Below are 17,268 nucleotides of genomic sequence, written 5' to 3'. Positions count from 1 at the left end.
GGGGAGAACGTACAAACTCCGTACAGACGGCGCCCGTAGTCGGGATGGAACCTGAGTCTCCGGCACTGCATTCGCTGTAAGGCAGCAACTCTTCCGCTGTGCCACCGTGCCGCCCTTGTGAGGCAGTGCCTCCTGTAGATTCCTGTGATGGGGAAGAGGCAGGAGAATGGGGTTGAGAGGGAAAGATAGATCAGCCACGATTGAATGGGCCGAATGGCCTGATTCTGCTCCTATCCCTTATGAACATGACGGGAGGCATTCTCTGTCAACTCCTTCGTTCTCCTGATTCGGGGATTCACAGCGCTGGGTCTCAGAGTATCCGTGAATGAGCCTTCTCCAACCTCTGCTTCCCAAGTGGGCGGTCACGGTGGCGCAGCGGTAGAGTTGCTGCCTGACAGCGAATGCAGCGCCGGAGACCCGGGTTCCATCCCGTCTACGGGCGCCGTCTGTACGGAGTTTGTACGTTCTCCCCGTGACCTGCGTGGGTTTTCTCCGAGATCTTCGGTTTCCTCCCTCACTCCGAAGACGTGCATTTTTGTTTGGTTAATTGGCTTGGTGTACGTGTAAACATTGTCCCTAGTGGGTGTAGGATAGTGTTAGTGTGCGGGGATCGCTGGGTCGGCGCGGACCCGGTGGGCCGAAGGGCCTGTTTCCGAGCTGCATCTCTAAACGAAACTAAAACAAACATGTTGTGCCTCTCTCGGCCATTTCCCGCTGGCCAGCGTGGTCCCCACACTCACCCCTCTCCCCTTTCTCTGGTGGTGGGCCGCAGACCTTCCCGATGGACATGACAGAGGACGACTTTATCAACATGCTGCTGGAGATGCTGAAGACGGCCGAATTTGATGTGAAAGAGGCGATCATAACGGCTCTGAGTTTCCTGCTGCCACAAATGCCCCAGCAGGTCATCGACCACACACAAGACACCATCATAACCGCCTTAAGAAGGGGCAGGGAAAAAAGGGTACAAACCAAACCCCACCCTGGGGGCTCATCCCCCTCCCTCCCTCAGCATCCTCACCCCCACATAGGGGCTCTCCGCCCCCCTCCCCATTGCACCCCCCCCCCCCCCCCATCTAACCCCCTCTCCACCCTGGGGCTCACCACCTTTTCCCCAACCCCCTTCCCCACCACACCCAGGGGCTTCCCCCACTCTCATCCCCCACCCAGGAGCTCCCCTCACCCCTCCCCCACACCCCCCTCCTCCGCACCGCCTCCCCCCATGCACACCCCTCGCCCTGGGGCCCCCACCACTTCCCCACCCCCACCTCCCAGGGGTTCCCCCACCCTCACCCCCCATCCCCACCCCCCACCCTCACCCCCCATCCCCACCCCTCACCCTCACCCCCCCATCCCCACCCCCCACCCTCACCCCCCATCCCCACCCCCCCACCCTCACTCTCACCCTCACCCCCCATCCCCACCCCCCCACCTTCACCCTCATCCCCACCCCCACCCTCACCCCCCATCCCCACCCCCCACCCTCACCCTTACCCCCCCATCCCCATCCCCACCCCCCACCCTCACCCTCATCCCCACAACCCCCACCCTCACCCTCATCCCCACAACCCCCACCCTCACCCACACCCCCCACCCCCCACCCCCCACCCGCATCCCCCACCCCCACTCTCGCCCCCCATCCCCACCCTCACTCTCACCCTCATCCCCACAACCCCCACCCCCACCCTCATCCCCCACCCCCACCCTCATCCCCCACCCCCACCCTCATCCCCCACCCCCACCCTCATCCCCCAACCTCACCCCTTCATCCTCACCCCCCATCCCCACCCCCCACCCTCACCCCCCATCCCCAACCCCACCCTCACCGCCCACCCTCATCCCCCACCCCCACCCCCACCCCCACCCCCACCCCCACCCTCATCCCCCACCCTCACCCCTTCATCCTCACCCCCCACCCTCACTCCCCACCCTCATCCCTCACCCTGAGGCTCACCACCACCCCCCCCCCCCCCCCCCAGGGGCCCCCATCCTCACCCTGGGGCTCCCCATCATTTCCCTCCCACCCCCTCTCCGCACCCCCTCCCCACAGGGGCTCCCCCCACCCTCACCCTGAGGCTCCCCACCACTTCCCCCCCAACCCCCCCCCCCTTCCCCCATCACTCTGGGGATCTGACTCCCTCACCTTACTCCCTCCTCTCCTCACACCCCTCGTGACTCCCTCCCCTCTCAGTAATACTCTCTGCATCTGTACCTGCAGACCTACGACCATGAGGAGTTTATCCGGGCTGCCCTGTACGTAATGAATCAGGTCAACCCGCACTCTCTGGAGTTGATGATGGAGCTAATGGTCCAATACTTCCAGAGCGACATTGTCCTCAGGTTGGTGGCTCTGCTCTTTACACTGTAGAGATCCGGCGCGGAGACAGGCCCTTCAGCCCATCGAGCCCACGCCCACCAGCGATCCCCACACACTCGCACCACCCTGCACAACAGCGGCAATTTACAATTCACCACGCCAACTACCCTACAAACCTGCACGTCTTTGGAGTGTGGGAGGAAAGCGGAGCACCCGGAGAAAACCCACGCAGGTCACGGGGAAAACGTACAAACCCCGTACAGACAGCACCCGTAGTCAGGATTGAACCCGGGTCTCTGGCGCTGCGAGGCAGCAACTCTACTGCTGTGCCACCGTGCCTCCCCTCAAACAGATTGTACTCATCTCATGTTTCTATGTTTCATGTGCCTACACCTCTCGTCCCACGCCCACCGACTCCTCCCCTGCCCTCCCTCCCCCCTCCCACGACATCCAAGATGTCTTTCTTTAGAGAACGTGGGAATCCCCCCTGCCGTTATAGATGGGACCATCACCCCATCTCCTCTGTGTCCCGTCGCCTTGCTCTGGCTTCCCCCCTCCCCCAGCCACGTTCCCCGGCCCTCATCTGTCACCCCACCAGCCTCTGGGTCCAACACATCATCCTTCCTCATTTACACCATCTCAAACATGCCCCCACCACCAGTCGCATCTTCCCACCTCCACTCCTTTCCGCTTTCGCTCCGCAACTCCCTCCCCTCCCAAACCACCCCCCCCCCTTCAGGTACCTCCCCCTGCAACTGCGGGGGGGTGCAACACCTACCCTCCTTCACCTCCACCCAGGGACGATATCAGTCCTTCTCAGGTGAGTTATTGGTTCATGTGCATCTCATATCATATATCATATCATATATATACAGCCGGAAACAGGCCTTTTCGGCCCTCCAAGTCCGCGCCGCCCAGCGATCCCCGCACATTAACACTATCCTACACCCACTAGGGACAATTTTTACATTTGCCCAGCCAATTAACCTACAAACCTGTACGTCTTTGGAGTGTGGGAGGAAACCGAAGATCTCGGAGAAAACCCACGCAGGTCACGGGGAGAACGTACAAACTCCTTACAGTGCAGCACCCGTAGTCAGGATCGAACCTGAGTCTCCGGCGCTGCATTCGCTGTAAAGCAGCAACTCTACCGCTGCGCCACCGTGCCGCCCTGACTTCATCTACTGCATCCGTGTCGGTGTTCCCGATGTGGACTCCAATACATCGGCAAGGCTAAGCGTAGACTTGGCGACCGTTTTGCCAAACACTTGCGCTTGGTCTGCCAAGACCTACTGGATCTCGGGTGCGCACCGTTTCTGCCCTTCCCCTTCCAAACACATTTTGCACTCGAGCTCCACATTTCACTGCATCCGCTGTTCCAGGTGTCAACTTCTATCCATCGGCGAGACCAAGCGCAGGGTCGGCGATCGTTTCGCTGAACACCTCCGCTCAGTCCGTCTAAACCTACCTGATCTCCCGGTGGCTCAGCACTTCAACTCCCCCCTCCCATTCCCAATCTGACCCTTTCTGTCCTGGGCCTCCTCCATTGTCAGAGTGAGGCCCAGCGCAAATTGGAGGAACAGCACATCATATTTCGCTTGGGTAGTTTACACCCCAGCGGTATGGACATTGACTTCTCTAACTTCAGATAGTCCCTGCTTTCCCTCTTTATCCCCTCCCCCTTCACAGTTCTCCCACTAGTCTTCCCGTCTCCGATTACATTCTATCTCCGTCCCGCCCTCTCCCCTGACATCAGTCTGAAGAAGGGTCTCGACCCGAAACGTCACCCATTCCTTCTCTCCTGTCTGACCCGCTGAGTTACTCCAGCATTTTGTGTCCATCTTCACATTTCACTACTCTGATCTCATTACCACACGGCCTTTGGAATCCGTTTCATGTCTGGCCTTTATCACTTACTCCACCCATCTGCAATCAACCACCCTCCCCTCACCTGGATCCACCTATCACTTGCCAAGGCTTTGTCCCACTCCCATCCCTCTCCCAGCTTTCTTGCCCCTACTACAATCAGTCCAAGTCACAGGGAGAAGGTGCAAACTCCACACAGATAACACCCCACTGTAAATATTGATAACCATCTTCACTGTCTACAGTACCCTCTACCCATTAAACTTACTAGACATACCTTGTATATTCTTATCCAAATTATTGACGTAGATGAAACATCATTAGGCCCAGCACCGAACCCTGAGGCACACCACTCGTCACTCGTCCAGTCCAAACATTAATCTTCCACCATCACGATCTATGAAGCCAATTCTTTATCCAGTCGGCTCGATGTCCTTAGATCCCATGTAATCTAACCATCAAGAATAGCCCACCATGTGGAACCTTATCAAGCGCCTTTAATTTAAACGTCTGAAGAAGGGTCTTAACACGGAACATCACCTATTCCTTCTCTCCAGAGATGCTGCCTGTCCTGCTGAGTTACTCCAGCATTTTGTGTCAATCGTCATTTTAAACCAGCATCTGCAGTTCCTTCCTACACTTATCAAACGCCTTGCTGAAGTCTATGTAGACAACATCCATAGATCTGCCCTCCTCAACATTTTTGGTTAGTGTTTGAAAAAACTCAATCAAATTTGTGAGACCAATCTCCTGTGTATAAAACCATGTTGATGATCCCTAATCAGCCTCTGTCTATTCAAATGCAGGTCATCGGTGATGTCCTCATTCTTTAGGGAACGGGGGTTCCCCCCTTCCATTATAGATGAGGCTCTCACTAGGGTCTCCTCGATATCCCGCAGCTCCGCTCTTCCTTCCCCTCCCCCCATTCCCAACAAGGACAGAGTCCCCCTTGTCCTCACCTTCCACCCCATCTGCGGTCGCATACAACATATGATCCTCCAACATTTTTGCTACCTCCAACGGGATCCCACTACTGGCCACATCTTCCCATCTCCATCCCTTTCTGCGTTCCGCAGAGACCGTTCCCTCCGCAACTCCCTGGTCCACTCGTCCCTTCCCACCCAAACCACCCCCTCCCCAGGTACTTTCCCGTTCCTTGCCGCTCTTCTTAAATAGAGGCATAACATTAGCCACCCTCCAGTCGTCTGGCACCTCACCTGTGTCTAACAACGATTCATATATCTCAGGGCTCCTGCAATTTCTTCTCTAACTCCCCATATTGTCCTCGGATATATCAGATCAGGAACGGGAGCCTGGGAGATTTATCTAACTTCTAACTTAGGGCATCTAGCACCCCCTCAATGGTAATGCAGACTGTCCTCCAGACATTTCCATTAATTGTCCCAAGCTCCCCAAACTTCAAACCTTTCTTTCACAGTAAAAATATTCATTGAAGACCTGGCCAATCTCCTGTGGCTCCTTACATAGATGTCTTCTTTGGTTTCCAAGCGGCCCAATCTCTCTCTAGTTACCCCTTCCCCCTTAATTGACTAATAAGACCTCTTTGGATTTTCCTTAATTGTATCTGCCAAAGCCATCTCTTGCCCCTCCATTGTTGCCCCTCCCGATTTCCTTCTCAAGCCCTAGCCTCGGTCCCCAACACTCCTCAGGGTTTGAGCGGGCGTTGGGTCGAGGCTGGGCTGGGTGCAGTTGCTCGGGAAGCAGAAGGCTCCCGGGAACCTGGTCTCAGCGTCGGCCGTGTTTCCCAGGAGGACCATCAAAACCGTCCTGGAGGGCTTGGGCCTCCAGGATCCGCACAACATCTTTGAGGAGGAGCTGATGAGCTGGGCCTCCAAGGACGCCCAGAGGACCATGACCGAGGAGAGGTTCCGGATCAAGTGCCAGGCCTGGCTCAAAGAGTGGATGCAAAAGCTCAAGGTACCAATGTAGGGGATGGGCGTGGCTGGCTGCAGTCCCAGAGCGGCCAGTGGAGGAGACCACACACTGCGGTGCACTGAAGATTGTCTGACCGTGACTTTGGTCTGCCTGCATTTGGAGTATCGCGTGCAGTTCCGGTCGCCCCATGACAGGGAGGGTGTGGAGGCTTTGGAGAGGGTGCAGAGGAGGCTCACCAGAACGCTGCCTGCATTAGCTGAGTTGGGTTTAGTTTAGTCTATTACTGTCACGTGTTTCGAGGTACAGTGGAAAGCTTATCATGCAGTAAATGATAATGCCATTTTTCCTGTATCTATAAACTGTGGATATGTGCCTGAGGACATTGTGGGAGGAAATTGCCGGAGCCCTGGTTGAAATTTATGAGTCGTCCTTAAATACAAGTGGCAAATGTTGAGCCTCTGTTCAAGAAGGGCTGCAGGGAAAAATACTGGGAACTATAGGATGGTGAGCTTAACATCTGCAGTTGGAAAGTTACTAGAGAGTATTCTGAGGGACAGGATAGACAGGCATTTGGATGGGGCAAGGGCTGATTAGGGATAGTCAAGCATGGTTTTGTATGTGGGAGGTCGTTGCCAGATAAAGTACAATTAAAGATAGATCAAAGGTCTCCAATGAAATAGATGAGAGGTCAGGACTGCAATCTAGCTGGTGGGAGGATGGTTCAGTTGCCTGATAACAGCTAGGAAGAAACTGTCCCTGAATCTGGTGGGAGAGGGGAGAAGAGGGAGTGGCCAGGGTGCGACTTGTCCTTGACTACGCTGCTGTCCTTGCCGAGGCAGCGCGAGGTGTGAATGGAGTCAATGGAAGGGAGACACAAAATGCTGGAGTAACTCAGCGGGACAGGCAGCATCTCTGGGGAGAAGGAGTGGGTGACGTTTCGGGTCGAGACCCTTCTTCAGACAATGGAAGTGAGGTTAGTTTGTGTGGTTGTCTGGGCTGCGTCCATAATTCTCTGAATTTCTTGCGGTCTTGGATGGAGTTGCTCCTAAACCATGCTGTGATGCATCCCGATAAAATGCTTTCTACGCACACCTGTAGAGGTTGGTGAGAGTTGTTGGGCTGAAGTTGCCGAACTTCCTCGGCCTTACAAGGGAGCAGAGGTGTTGACGCGAAAAGGAGAGGATGGACAGACGTTTGTTTTCTCTGGAGAGTCGGAGGCTGAGGGGAGACAGGGGAGAGGGTACAGCTTGACCTACTCGTGGGTCGCACACAGTGAATGGCAGGGCTCTGGGGAGTGTGGTGGACCAGAGGGATCTCAGAGTGCAGGCACACAGTGAATGGCAGGGCTCTGGGGAGTGTGGTGGACCAGAGGGATCTCGGAGTGCAGGCACACAGTGAATGGCAGGGCTCTGGGGAGTGTGGTGGACCAGACGGATCTCGGAGTGCAGGCACACAGTGAATGGCAGGGCTCTGGGGAGTGTTGTGGAGCAGAGCAGTCTCGGAGTGCAGGCACAGAGTTTGTTGAAAGTGATATCACAGGTGGTCAAGAAGGCTTTTGGCGTCATTGGCCACCAGTCAGAGTACTGAGCATGTTGGTCAGCATGGACAAGGTGGGCTGAAGGGCCTGTTTCCATGCTGTATGTCTCTGTGACTATGATAGAAGAGGTGTGAATTGTGAAGTCAGTGAAGGGAATAGAGGTGGTAGGGGACGAGGGAAAAGGGTGTGAATGCAGGTGGGGCACAGTGAAGAGAGGGAGGGGGGGAAAGGAGGGGGGTTGGGGTCTTTGTAGGTCAGTTATCTAAAGTTGGAGAATTCAATGGTCATAGTGTTGGGGTGTAAGCTACCCAAGTGGAATATGAGGCGCTGTTCCTTCACCCGAGCACTAGAGGAGGCCCAGGACAGGAGCGTCAGTGTGGGAATGGGAATGGGAATGGGGAAGGGGAAGTAAAGTCTTTGGCAACCGGGAGATCCATGTCAAGCTGCAGATGCTGGAGATCGGAGGTGAAATGAGAGAAGTAAGTGTGTCGGGCATCACACACGTGTGGGGAGAGGAGCAGAGTCAGGTGTTCCTGGGACGGGGGGAGTGGGGGGGCATTGGGCGGCTGGTGTAACACCCCTGTCCTCCCTCAGGATCACGTGCAGAGAGCGAGGAAGACCCTGCAGGAAGGTGGTACCCTGAGAGCCAGCGCCCCCCTCGACGACAGCAGTGACCCCAACAGCCTTCGCAGGGACAGTGCGAGTACGGTGAGACCCCCGCGGCCCCCCCCCCAGCCCCGCGGCCCCGCAACCCCCCCACCCAGCACCCCCCCCCCTCACGGACAGCAGTGACCCGAACAGCCTTCGCAGGGACAGTGCGAGTACGGTGAGACCCCCGCGGCCCCCCCCCCAGCCCCGCGGCCCCGCAACCCCCCCACCCAGCACCCCCCCCCCCCTCACGGACAGCAGTGACCCCAACAGCCTTCGCAGGGACAGTGCGAGTACGGTGAGACCCCCGCGACCACCCGCGGCCCCCCCCCCCCAGCCCCGCGGCCCCGCAACCCCCCCACCCAGCACCCCCCCCCTCACGGACAGCAGTGACCCCAACAGCCTTCGCAGGGACAGTGCGAGTACGGTGAGACCCCCGCGACCACCCGCGGCCCCCCCCCCCCCAGCCCCGCGGCCCCGCAACCCCCCCACCCAGCACCCCCCCCCCTCACGGACAGCAGTGACCCCAGCAGCGAGTACGGTGAGACCCCCGCGACCACCCCCCCCCCCCACCCAGCGGGGGAGTGTATGACTGGTGGGGAGTGGGGAGTGTGGGACTGGGGGAGTGTGGGGACTGGGGGAGTGTGGGGACTGGGGGAGTGTGGGGACTGGGGGAGTGTGGGGACTGGGGGAGTGTGGGTCTCGGGGAGTGTGGGGAGTGTGGGACTGGGGGAGTGTGGGGACTGGGGGAGTGTGGGTCTGGGGGAGTGTGGGACTGGGGGAGTGTGGGGACTGGGGGAGTGTGGGGACTGGGGGAGTGTGGGTCTGGGGGAGTGTGGGACTGGGGGAGTGTGGGGACTGGGGGAGTGTGGGTCTGGGGGAGTGTGGGACTGGGGGAGTGTGGGACTGGGGGAGTGTGGGGACTGGGGGAGTGTGGGACTGGGGGAGTGTGGGACTGGGGGAGTGTGGGACTGGGGGAGTGTGGGACTGGGGGAGTGTGGGACTGGGGGAGTGTGGGACTGGGGGAGTGTGGGACTGGGGGAGTGTGGGACTGGGGGAGTGTGGGACTGGGGGAGTGTGGGGACTGGGGGAGTGTGGGACTGGGGGAGTGTGGGGACTGGGGGAGTGTGGGGAGTGTGGGACTGGGGGAGTGTGGGGACTGGGGGAGTGTGGGGACTGGGGGAGTGTGGGACTGGGGGAGTGTGGGGAGTGTGGGACTGGGGGAGTGTGGGACTGGGGGAGTGTGGGGACTGGGGGAGTGTGGGGAGTGTGGGACTGGGGGAGTGTGGGGACTGGGGGAGTGTGGGGACTGGGGGAGTGTGGGGACTGGGGGAGTGTGGGGACTGGGGGAGTGTGGGGACTGGGGGAGTGTGGGGACTGGGGGAGTGTGGGGAGTGTGGGACTGGGGGAGTGTGGGGACTGGGGGAGTGTGGGGACTGGGGGAGTGTGGGGACTGGGGGAGTGTGGGGACTGGGGGAGTGTGGGTCTGGGGGAGTGTGGGACTGGGGGAGTGTGGGACTGGGGGAGTGTGGGGACTGGGGGAGTGTGGGTCTGGGGGAGTGTGGGACTGGGGGAGTGTGGGGACTGGGGGAGTGTGGGTCTGGGGGAGTGTGGGACTGGGGGAGTGTGGGACTGGGGGAGTGTGGGTCTGGGGGAGTGTGGGACTGGGGGAGTGTGGGACTGGGGGAGTGTGGGGAGTGTGGGACTGGGGGAGTGTGGGGACTGGGGGAGTGTGGGTCTGGGGGAGTGTGGGACTGGGGGAGTGTGGGACTGGGGGAGTGTGGGGAGTGTGGGACTGGGGGAGTGTGGGTCTGGGGGAGTGTGGGACTGGGGGAGTGTGGGACTGGGGGAGTGTGGGGAGTGTGGGACTGGGGGAGTGTGGGACTGGGGGAGTGTGGGGACTGGGGGAGTGTGGATCTGGGGGAGTGTGGGACTGGGGGAGTGTGGGGAGTGTGGGACTGGGGGAGTGTGGGTCTGGGGGAGTGTGGGGAGTGTGGGACTGGGGGAGTGTGGGGAGTGTGGGACTGGGGGAGTGTGGGTCTGGGGGAGTGTGGGGACTGGGGGAGTGTGGGGAGTGGGACTGGGGGAGTGTGGGGACTGGGGGAGTGTGGGACTGGGGGAGTGTGGGACTGGGGGAGTGTGGGGACTGGGGGAGTGTGGGACTGGGGGAGTGTGGGACTGGGGGAGTGTGGGACTGGGGGAGTGTGGGACTGGGGGAGTGTGGGACTGGGGGAGTGTGGGACTGGGGGAGTGTGGGACTGGGGGAGTGTGGGGACTGGGGGAATGTGGATCTGGGGGAGTGTGGGACTGGGGGAGTGTGGGTCTGGGGGAGTGTGGATCTGGGGGAGTGTGGGACTGGGGGAGTGTGGGGAGTGTGGGACTGGGGGAGTGTGGGACTGGGGGAGTGTGGGGACTGGGGGAGTGTGGGGAGTGTGGGACTGGGGGAGTGTGGGGACTGGGGGAGTGTGGGACTGGGGGAGTGTGGGGTCTGAGGGAGTGTGGGGACTGGGGGAGTGTGGGGACTGGGGGAGTGTGGGTCTGAGGGAGTGTGTGACTGGGGGAGTGTGCTCTCTGGTGTGGGAGGCTTGCTGTAAACAGTGTGCTGCCTGTTGCCCGTCCACAGACCCCCAGCGAGCGGTGGCGGAGTTCGTCCGTGACCCTGATGGAGCAGAGGCGGAGCTCCCTGGTGACCGTGCGGCCGATCGAGGCAGTCAACTACTTCTGTGAGGTGCTGCTGGAGCAGAGGCTGCAGGCGATGAGGAAGCAAGAGGTGCCCGAGGAAAGGCAGGGTGTCAAGAACACGGTGATCCCCCCGCCCAAGGTGGCCCGGTGAGTGGGGCAGGGGGCAGCGGGCCAATGGGTGGGCAGCCCCACAACACAGTGTCAGTGAGACCCAACACAGTCACAAGTGTTGGAGTAACTCAGCGGGTCAGGCAGCATCTCTGGAGAAAAGGAATAGGTGACGTTTCAGGTGGAGACCCTTCTTCAGACTGAGAGTCAGGGGAGAGGGAAACGAGAGGCATGGACAATGATGGAGAGATATAGGACAAATGAATGGAAGACGATGAAGGAAACAGGCCATTGATAGCTGTGGGTTAGGTGAAAACGAGCGACAGACAATGAGACTCAACAAGACAGCTTTGAAGCTGGGACGACTTGGGTGGGGGAGAGACGGAGAGAGGGGGGATGCAGGGGTTACTTGAAGTTAGAGAAATCAATATACCACTGGGGTGTGAGCTGCCCAAGCGATATATGAGATGCTGTTTCTCCAATTTGTGTTTGGCCTCCCAATGGAAGAGACCTGGGACCGAAAGGTCAGGATGGGAATGGGAATGGGAATAAAAGTGGTGGGCAACCAGGAAATCAGTTAGGCAAAGGTTCACGTGCACCTCCTCCAACCTCATCTACTGTATCCGTTGTTCAAGGTGTGGACCCTTATACATCGGCGAAACGTGGACTGGACGCTCGTTTCTCTGAACACCTTGGCTCAGTCCGCCCGGACCTGCCTAATCTCCTGAAACGACCTCGTCCTTCTCTCCAGAGATGCTGCCTGTCCCGCTGCGTTACTCCAGCTTTCTGTGTCTATCTTCGGTTTAAGCCAGCTTCTGCAGATCATTCCTGCACATGTATAATCTATGTCTGCCTTCGATGTGACTCAGGATCTGCAGTCCCTTGGGCCAGTTTGATGATGCCGTTTTCTCCTCCTCTCTGCAGGGAACAGGCCATCCTGCGACTGGGAGAGACCAGGAGCTCAATCAAGAAGGAGAGTGAGTAAACACTCAGAGCTGGGCGGGCAGGGTGGGAGAGAGAGAGAGAGACCCACACTGTGGTCAGGGAGGGCAGCAGATCCACTACTCACCTCGCCACGGCTCCATTCACCAGGCTGACTGCGATGGCCACCAACTGTGTGGCTGAGGCCAGTGTGGTGGACGGGAACGTGTGGAAGGTCTGGGTTACATGGTGGGGAGGGAGCGTGGCACTGCCCACTGCTGGGGTCCCGTACTGTGGGGGGAGAGACAGGGAACCGCAGTCACCATGGGGGGGAGTGATCACAGGCAGTAAACCTCAGTCTCAACCCACAGCCCTTCTGAGATCGTGCACACGTTTCACACTTTGCATGCACACTTCACACATGCACAAGTGCACGCACATATACATGTTCACACACACACACACACACACTCACTCAACAGCTACAGACCGGTGGCACTGACGTCCGGTCCTCGCCCATCTCCGCCCCCTGGTGAGACCATCAATGGATCCGCTGCCGTTCGCCTACCAGACTCACATCGGGGTGGAGGACGCCATCATCTACCTGTGGAACAGAGCTCTCTCACACCTGGAGAGGCCGGATAGCACTGTGAGAATCATGTTCTTTGATTTCTCCAGTGCATTCAACACCATCCAGCCGGGGCTTCTGGGGGGCAAGCTGAAGTGCACAGGAGTGGACCACCACCTCACATCCTGGATTCTGGACTACCTCACCAACTGACCACAGTATGTGAGGATAAAGGACCTGGTCTCGGACAGGGTGGTCTGTAGCACTGGGGTTCCACAGGGAACAGTGCTGGCTCCATTCTTGTTCACCCTGTACCCTGCGGACTTCAGGCACAGCTCCGCAGACTCCTATCTACAGAAGTTCTATGACGACTCTGCCATCGTTGGCCTCATCACGGGCGATAAGGACAGGGCGTACAGAGAACTGATCAAGGAGTTTGTGGACTGGTGCCAGCGGATTCAAGAGATGAATTCAAGAGAGAGCTAGAGAGAGCTCTTAAGGATAGCAGAGTCAGGGGGTACGGGGAGAAGGCAGGAATGGGGTATTGATCAAGAATGATCAGCCATGATCACATTGAATGGCTTGAAGGGCCGAATGGCCTACTCCTGCACCTATTGTCTATTGTCTAACTGCCTCCGAATCAACGCGGGGAAAACCAGGGAGATGGTGGTAGATTTCCGCAGGCACAGCCAGGTCCCCCCGACACCAGTGAACATCCAGGGAATGGACATCGAGAGGGTGGACTCTTATAAGTACCTGGGTGTCTACCTCAACAATAAACTGGACTGAAAACACCGATGCGCTATACAGAAAGGGCCAGAGCAGACTTATCTGCTAAGGAGACTCAGATCCTTTGGAGTGCAGGAGGCACTCCTAAGGACCTTCTACAACACGGTGGTTGCATCGGCCATTTTCGATGGAGTGGTCTGCTGGAACAGCAGCATCTCAGCGGCGGAAGGGAAGAGACTCGACAAGCTGGTCAGGAAGGCCCGCTCTGTCCTGGGTTGCCCCCTCGACTCAGTGCAGGCGGTGGGAGAGAGGAGGATGATGGCAAAGATAACATCGCTGCTGGACAATGACTCCCACCCCATGTAGGACACTGTCACTGCACTGAGTAGCCCCTTCAGTGACAGACTCCTTCACCCCAAGTGCGTGAAGGAGAGATATAGGAGGTCCTTCCTTCCCGCTGCTGTGAGACTGCACAACCAGCACTGCTCCCAGCAGACCAGTCAACAATAACAGCTAAGAACACACAGAAAACTGATGACAATTTATGTGTCTTTTATTTATAATGAACGATCTCTTGCTATCCACTTTGCTGCTGTCACACTGTAAATTTCCCTGATGTGGGATGAATAAAGGAATATATTACATGCACATTTCACACATGCACATGTGCACGCATATACGTGTTCACACACACACACGAACGCATGCACACTATTGCTCGCACTCACACTCTCCCTCTGTAGCAACAATTAGCTGGGCCCGTGTGGGGTTCCCGTGTGGGGTTCCCGTGTGGGGTTCCCGTGTGCGGTGCCTGTGACCACTCGCTGTATTCCCATATCAAGCCCCCATGTCTAGTGGCTGTGTAGTCAGTCTCTCCATCACCCATGTCTGCTTCGTGTACCGTGTGTCCCCATGTCCCCGCTCCATCCCCTCCCTCCAGGTGTTGTGTCTCACCCTCTCCACAGTGCCTCTCACCCTCTCTCCAATGTCTCTAACCCTCTCTCCAGTGCCTCTCACCCTCTCTCCAATGTCTCTAACCCTCTCTCCAGTGTCTCTAACCCTCTCTCCAGTGTCTTTCACCCTCTCTCCAGTGCCTCTCACCCTCTCTCCAATGTCTCTAACCCTCTCTCCAATGTCTCTAACCCTCTCTCCAGTGCCTCTCACCCTCTCTCCAATGTCTCTAACCCTCTCTCCAGTGTCTCTAACCCTCTCTCCAGTGTCTCTCACCCTCTCTCCAGTGTCTTTCACCCTCTCTCCAGTGCCTCTCACCCTCTCTCCAATGTCTCTAACCCTCTCTCCAGTGTCTCTAACCCTCTCTCCAGTGTCTCTCACCCTCTCTCCAGTGTCTTTCACCCTCTCTCCAGTGTCTCTAACCCTCTTTCCAGTGTCTCTAACCCTCTCTCCAGTGTCCCTAACCCTCTCACCCTCTCTCCAGTCTCTAACCCTCTCTCCAGTGTCTCTAACCCTCTCTCCAGTGTCTCTCACCCTCTCTCCAGTGTCTCTAACCCTCTCTCCAGTGTCCCTAACCCTCTCTCACCCTCTCCAGTGTCTCTAACCCTCTCTCACCCTCTCCAGTGTCTCTAACCCTCTCTCCACAGTGTCTCTCACCCTCTCTCCAGTGTCTCTCACCCTCTCTCCTGTGTCTCTAACCCTCTCTCACCCTCTCTCCAGTGTCTCTAACCCTCTCTCCAGTGTCTCTCACCCTCTCTCCAGTGTCTCTCACCCTCTCTCCAGTGTCTCTAACCCTCTCTCCACAGTGTCTCTCACCCTCTCTCCAGTGTCTCTAACCCTCTCTCCAGTGTCTCTAACCCTCTCTCCAGTGTCTCTTGCCCTCTCTCCAGTGTCTCTAACCCTCTCTCACCCTCTCTCCAGTGTCTCTCACCCTCTCTCCAGTGTCTCTAACCCTCTCCAGTGTCTCTAACCTTCTCTCCAGTGTCTCTAACCCTCTCTCACCCTCTCTCTCCAGTGTCTCTCACCCTCTCTCCAGTGTCTCTAACCCTCTCTCCAGTGTCTCTAACCTTCTCTCCAGTGTCTCTAACCCTCTCTCCAGTCTCTAACCCTCTCTCCAGTGTCTCTAACCCTCTCTCCAGTGTCTCTCACCCTCTCTCCAGTGTCTCTCACCCTCTCTCTCCAGTGTCTCTCACCCTCTCTCCAGTGTCTCTAACCCTCTCTCCACAGTGTCTCTAACCCTCTCTCCAGTGTCTCTCACCCTCTCTCCAGTGTCTCTAACCCTCTCTCCAGTGTCTCTCACCCTCTCTCCAGTGTCTCTAATCCTCTCTCCAGTGTCTCTAACCCTCTCCACAGTGTCTCTAACCCTCTCCACAGTGTCTCTAACCCTCTCTCCAGTGTCTCTCACCCTCTCTCCAGTGTCTCACCCTCTCTCCAGTGTCTCTCACCCTCTCTCCAGTGTCTCTAACCCTCTCTCCACAGTGTTTCTCACCCTCTCTCCAGTGTCTCTAACCCTCTCTCCAGTGTCTCACCCTCTCTCTCCAGTGTCTCTAACCCTCTCTCCCCAGTGTCTCACCCTCTCTCCCCAGTGTCTCACCCTCTCTCCACAGTGTCTCTAACCCTCTTTCACCCTCTCTCTGGTCTCTAATCCTCTCTTGCCCCCTCTCTCCAGTGTCTCTAACCCTCCCTCTCCACAGTGTCTCTAACCTTCTCTCACTCTCTCTCTCCAGTGTCTCTAACCCTCTCTCTCCAGTGTCTCTAACCCTCCCTCTCCACAGTGTCTCTAACCCTCTCTCCACAGTGTCTCACCCTCTCTCTCCAGTGTCTCTAACCCTCTCTCCAGTGTCTCTAACCCTCTCTCCAGTGTCTCTAACCCTCTCTCCACAGTGTCTCACCCTCTCTCCGGTCTCTAATCCTCTCTAACCCTCTCTCCAGTGTCTCTAACCCTCCCTCTCCACAGTGTCTCTAACCTTCTCTCACCCTCTCTCCACAGGGAGCCGTCTGCCTCCTCTCTCCTTCGAGATGGGCCGGGTGATCCGGCTGCCCATCTCCAAGGTGATGCTGAACCCCTTCCCCTCGCCCCTGGACCGGTTTCCGTTGGACAAGGTGCTGCTCACTCTGCGGCAGTCTGTGCAGCGCTACTTCATCCTGGAGCGCTCCGTGGTGGCCAACTACTCGTGACGCCCGCCCTGTACCGCAGCCCGACATTAAACATCCCCTCTCTCACACTCGCCCCTCCGTCTCTGAGGGTCACTCAACAAGGCACATCCCTGCACCTACCACTCCCACCCCCACGGCCGCTGGTGGGGGTGTCGGGTTAGTAGAATGGGGTTGAGTCGAGATTGGATGGCAGAGTACACTCGATGGGCCGAATGGCCTAATTCTGCACCTATCACTTACTGGAGGAACATAGTGGGAGAAGGGACTCCAGTGCGTTACCTGGAGTGTGGGCAGGAGTTATCGGGAGAGGGTGGGTAGGCTGGCACTGACATTCTTTGGAGTGCAAGAGGCTGAGGGGTGACCTTACTGAGGTGGACAAGACCATGAGGGACAACTGATAAAGTGAACACACAGTATTTATCCCAGGGTAGAGTATTCTAAAACTAGAGGGCACAGGCTTAAGGTGAGAGGGGTGAAAATTAAGAGGGAGTTCAGGGGGAACTTGTTCACTCACAGGGCAGTCCATATCTGGAATGAGCTGCCAGAAGAAGCTATTGAAGTAGATGCAATTCCGACCGTTTAAGACATTGGGATAGATATATGGATCGGAAGGGTTCAGAGGGATATGGGTTAAATGTGGCGGGCAAATGAGACCAGCTCATTACGCCATTGTTGCCAGTATGGACAAGGTGGGCTGAAGGGCCTGTCTCTGTGCTGGACTGCTCTGACACACCTTCGCAGTGTTGTAAAGAATGGGACCACAAGCAAATGTGACTGAGAAGAACAAATACTGAAGGGAGAGGGAGGGAGGGAGGGAGGGAGAGAGGGAGGAAGAGGGGGAGGAAGAGGGGGAGGAAGAGGGGGAGGAAGAGGGGCAGGAGGAGGGGG

The 17,268-nt window shown here is 57.6% G+C and overlaps 1 protein-coding gene across 1 annotated transcript in view; it reads left to right on the top strand.

The window, feature by feature from the left end:
* wdr97 (WD repeat domain 97) overlaps positions 1-16,401 on the top strand; it is a 79,793-nt gene extending 63,392 nt beyond the window's left edge. Inside the window, exons 17-23 of the mRNA XM_078423921.1 lie at positions 773-964; positions 2,219-2,340; positions 5,953-6,121; positions 8,211-8,324; positions 10,888-11,093; positions 11,979-12,031; positions 16,214-16,401. Of these exons, the coding sequence (XP_078280047.1) occupies positions 773-964; positions 2,219-2,340; positions 5,953-6,121; positions 8,211-8,324; positions 10,888-11,093; positions 11,979-12,031; positions 16,214-16,401 (1,044 nt within the window). The remainder of the gene's footprint in view (positions 1-772; positions 965-2,218; positions 2,341-5,952; positions 6,122-8,210; positions 8,325-10,887; positions 11,094-11,978; positions 12,032-16,213) is intronic.
* The last annotated feature ends 867 nt before the right edge of the window (positions 16,402-17,268 follow it).

Source organism: Rhinoraja longicauda, chromosome 2 (genome assembly GCF_053455715.1).
Source record: "Rhinoraja longicauda isolate Sanriku21f chromosome 2, sRhiLon1.1, whole genome shotgun sequence".
Classification (NCBI taxonomy): Eukaryota; Metazoa; Chordata; class Chondrichthyes; order Rajiformes; family Arhynchobatidae; genus Rhinoraja; species Rhinoraja longicauda.
The sequence above is the reverse complement of the archived record's forward strand: the minus strand, read 5'-3'. Positions and strand labels throughout refer to the sequence as shown.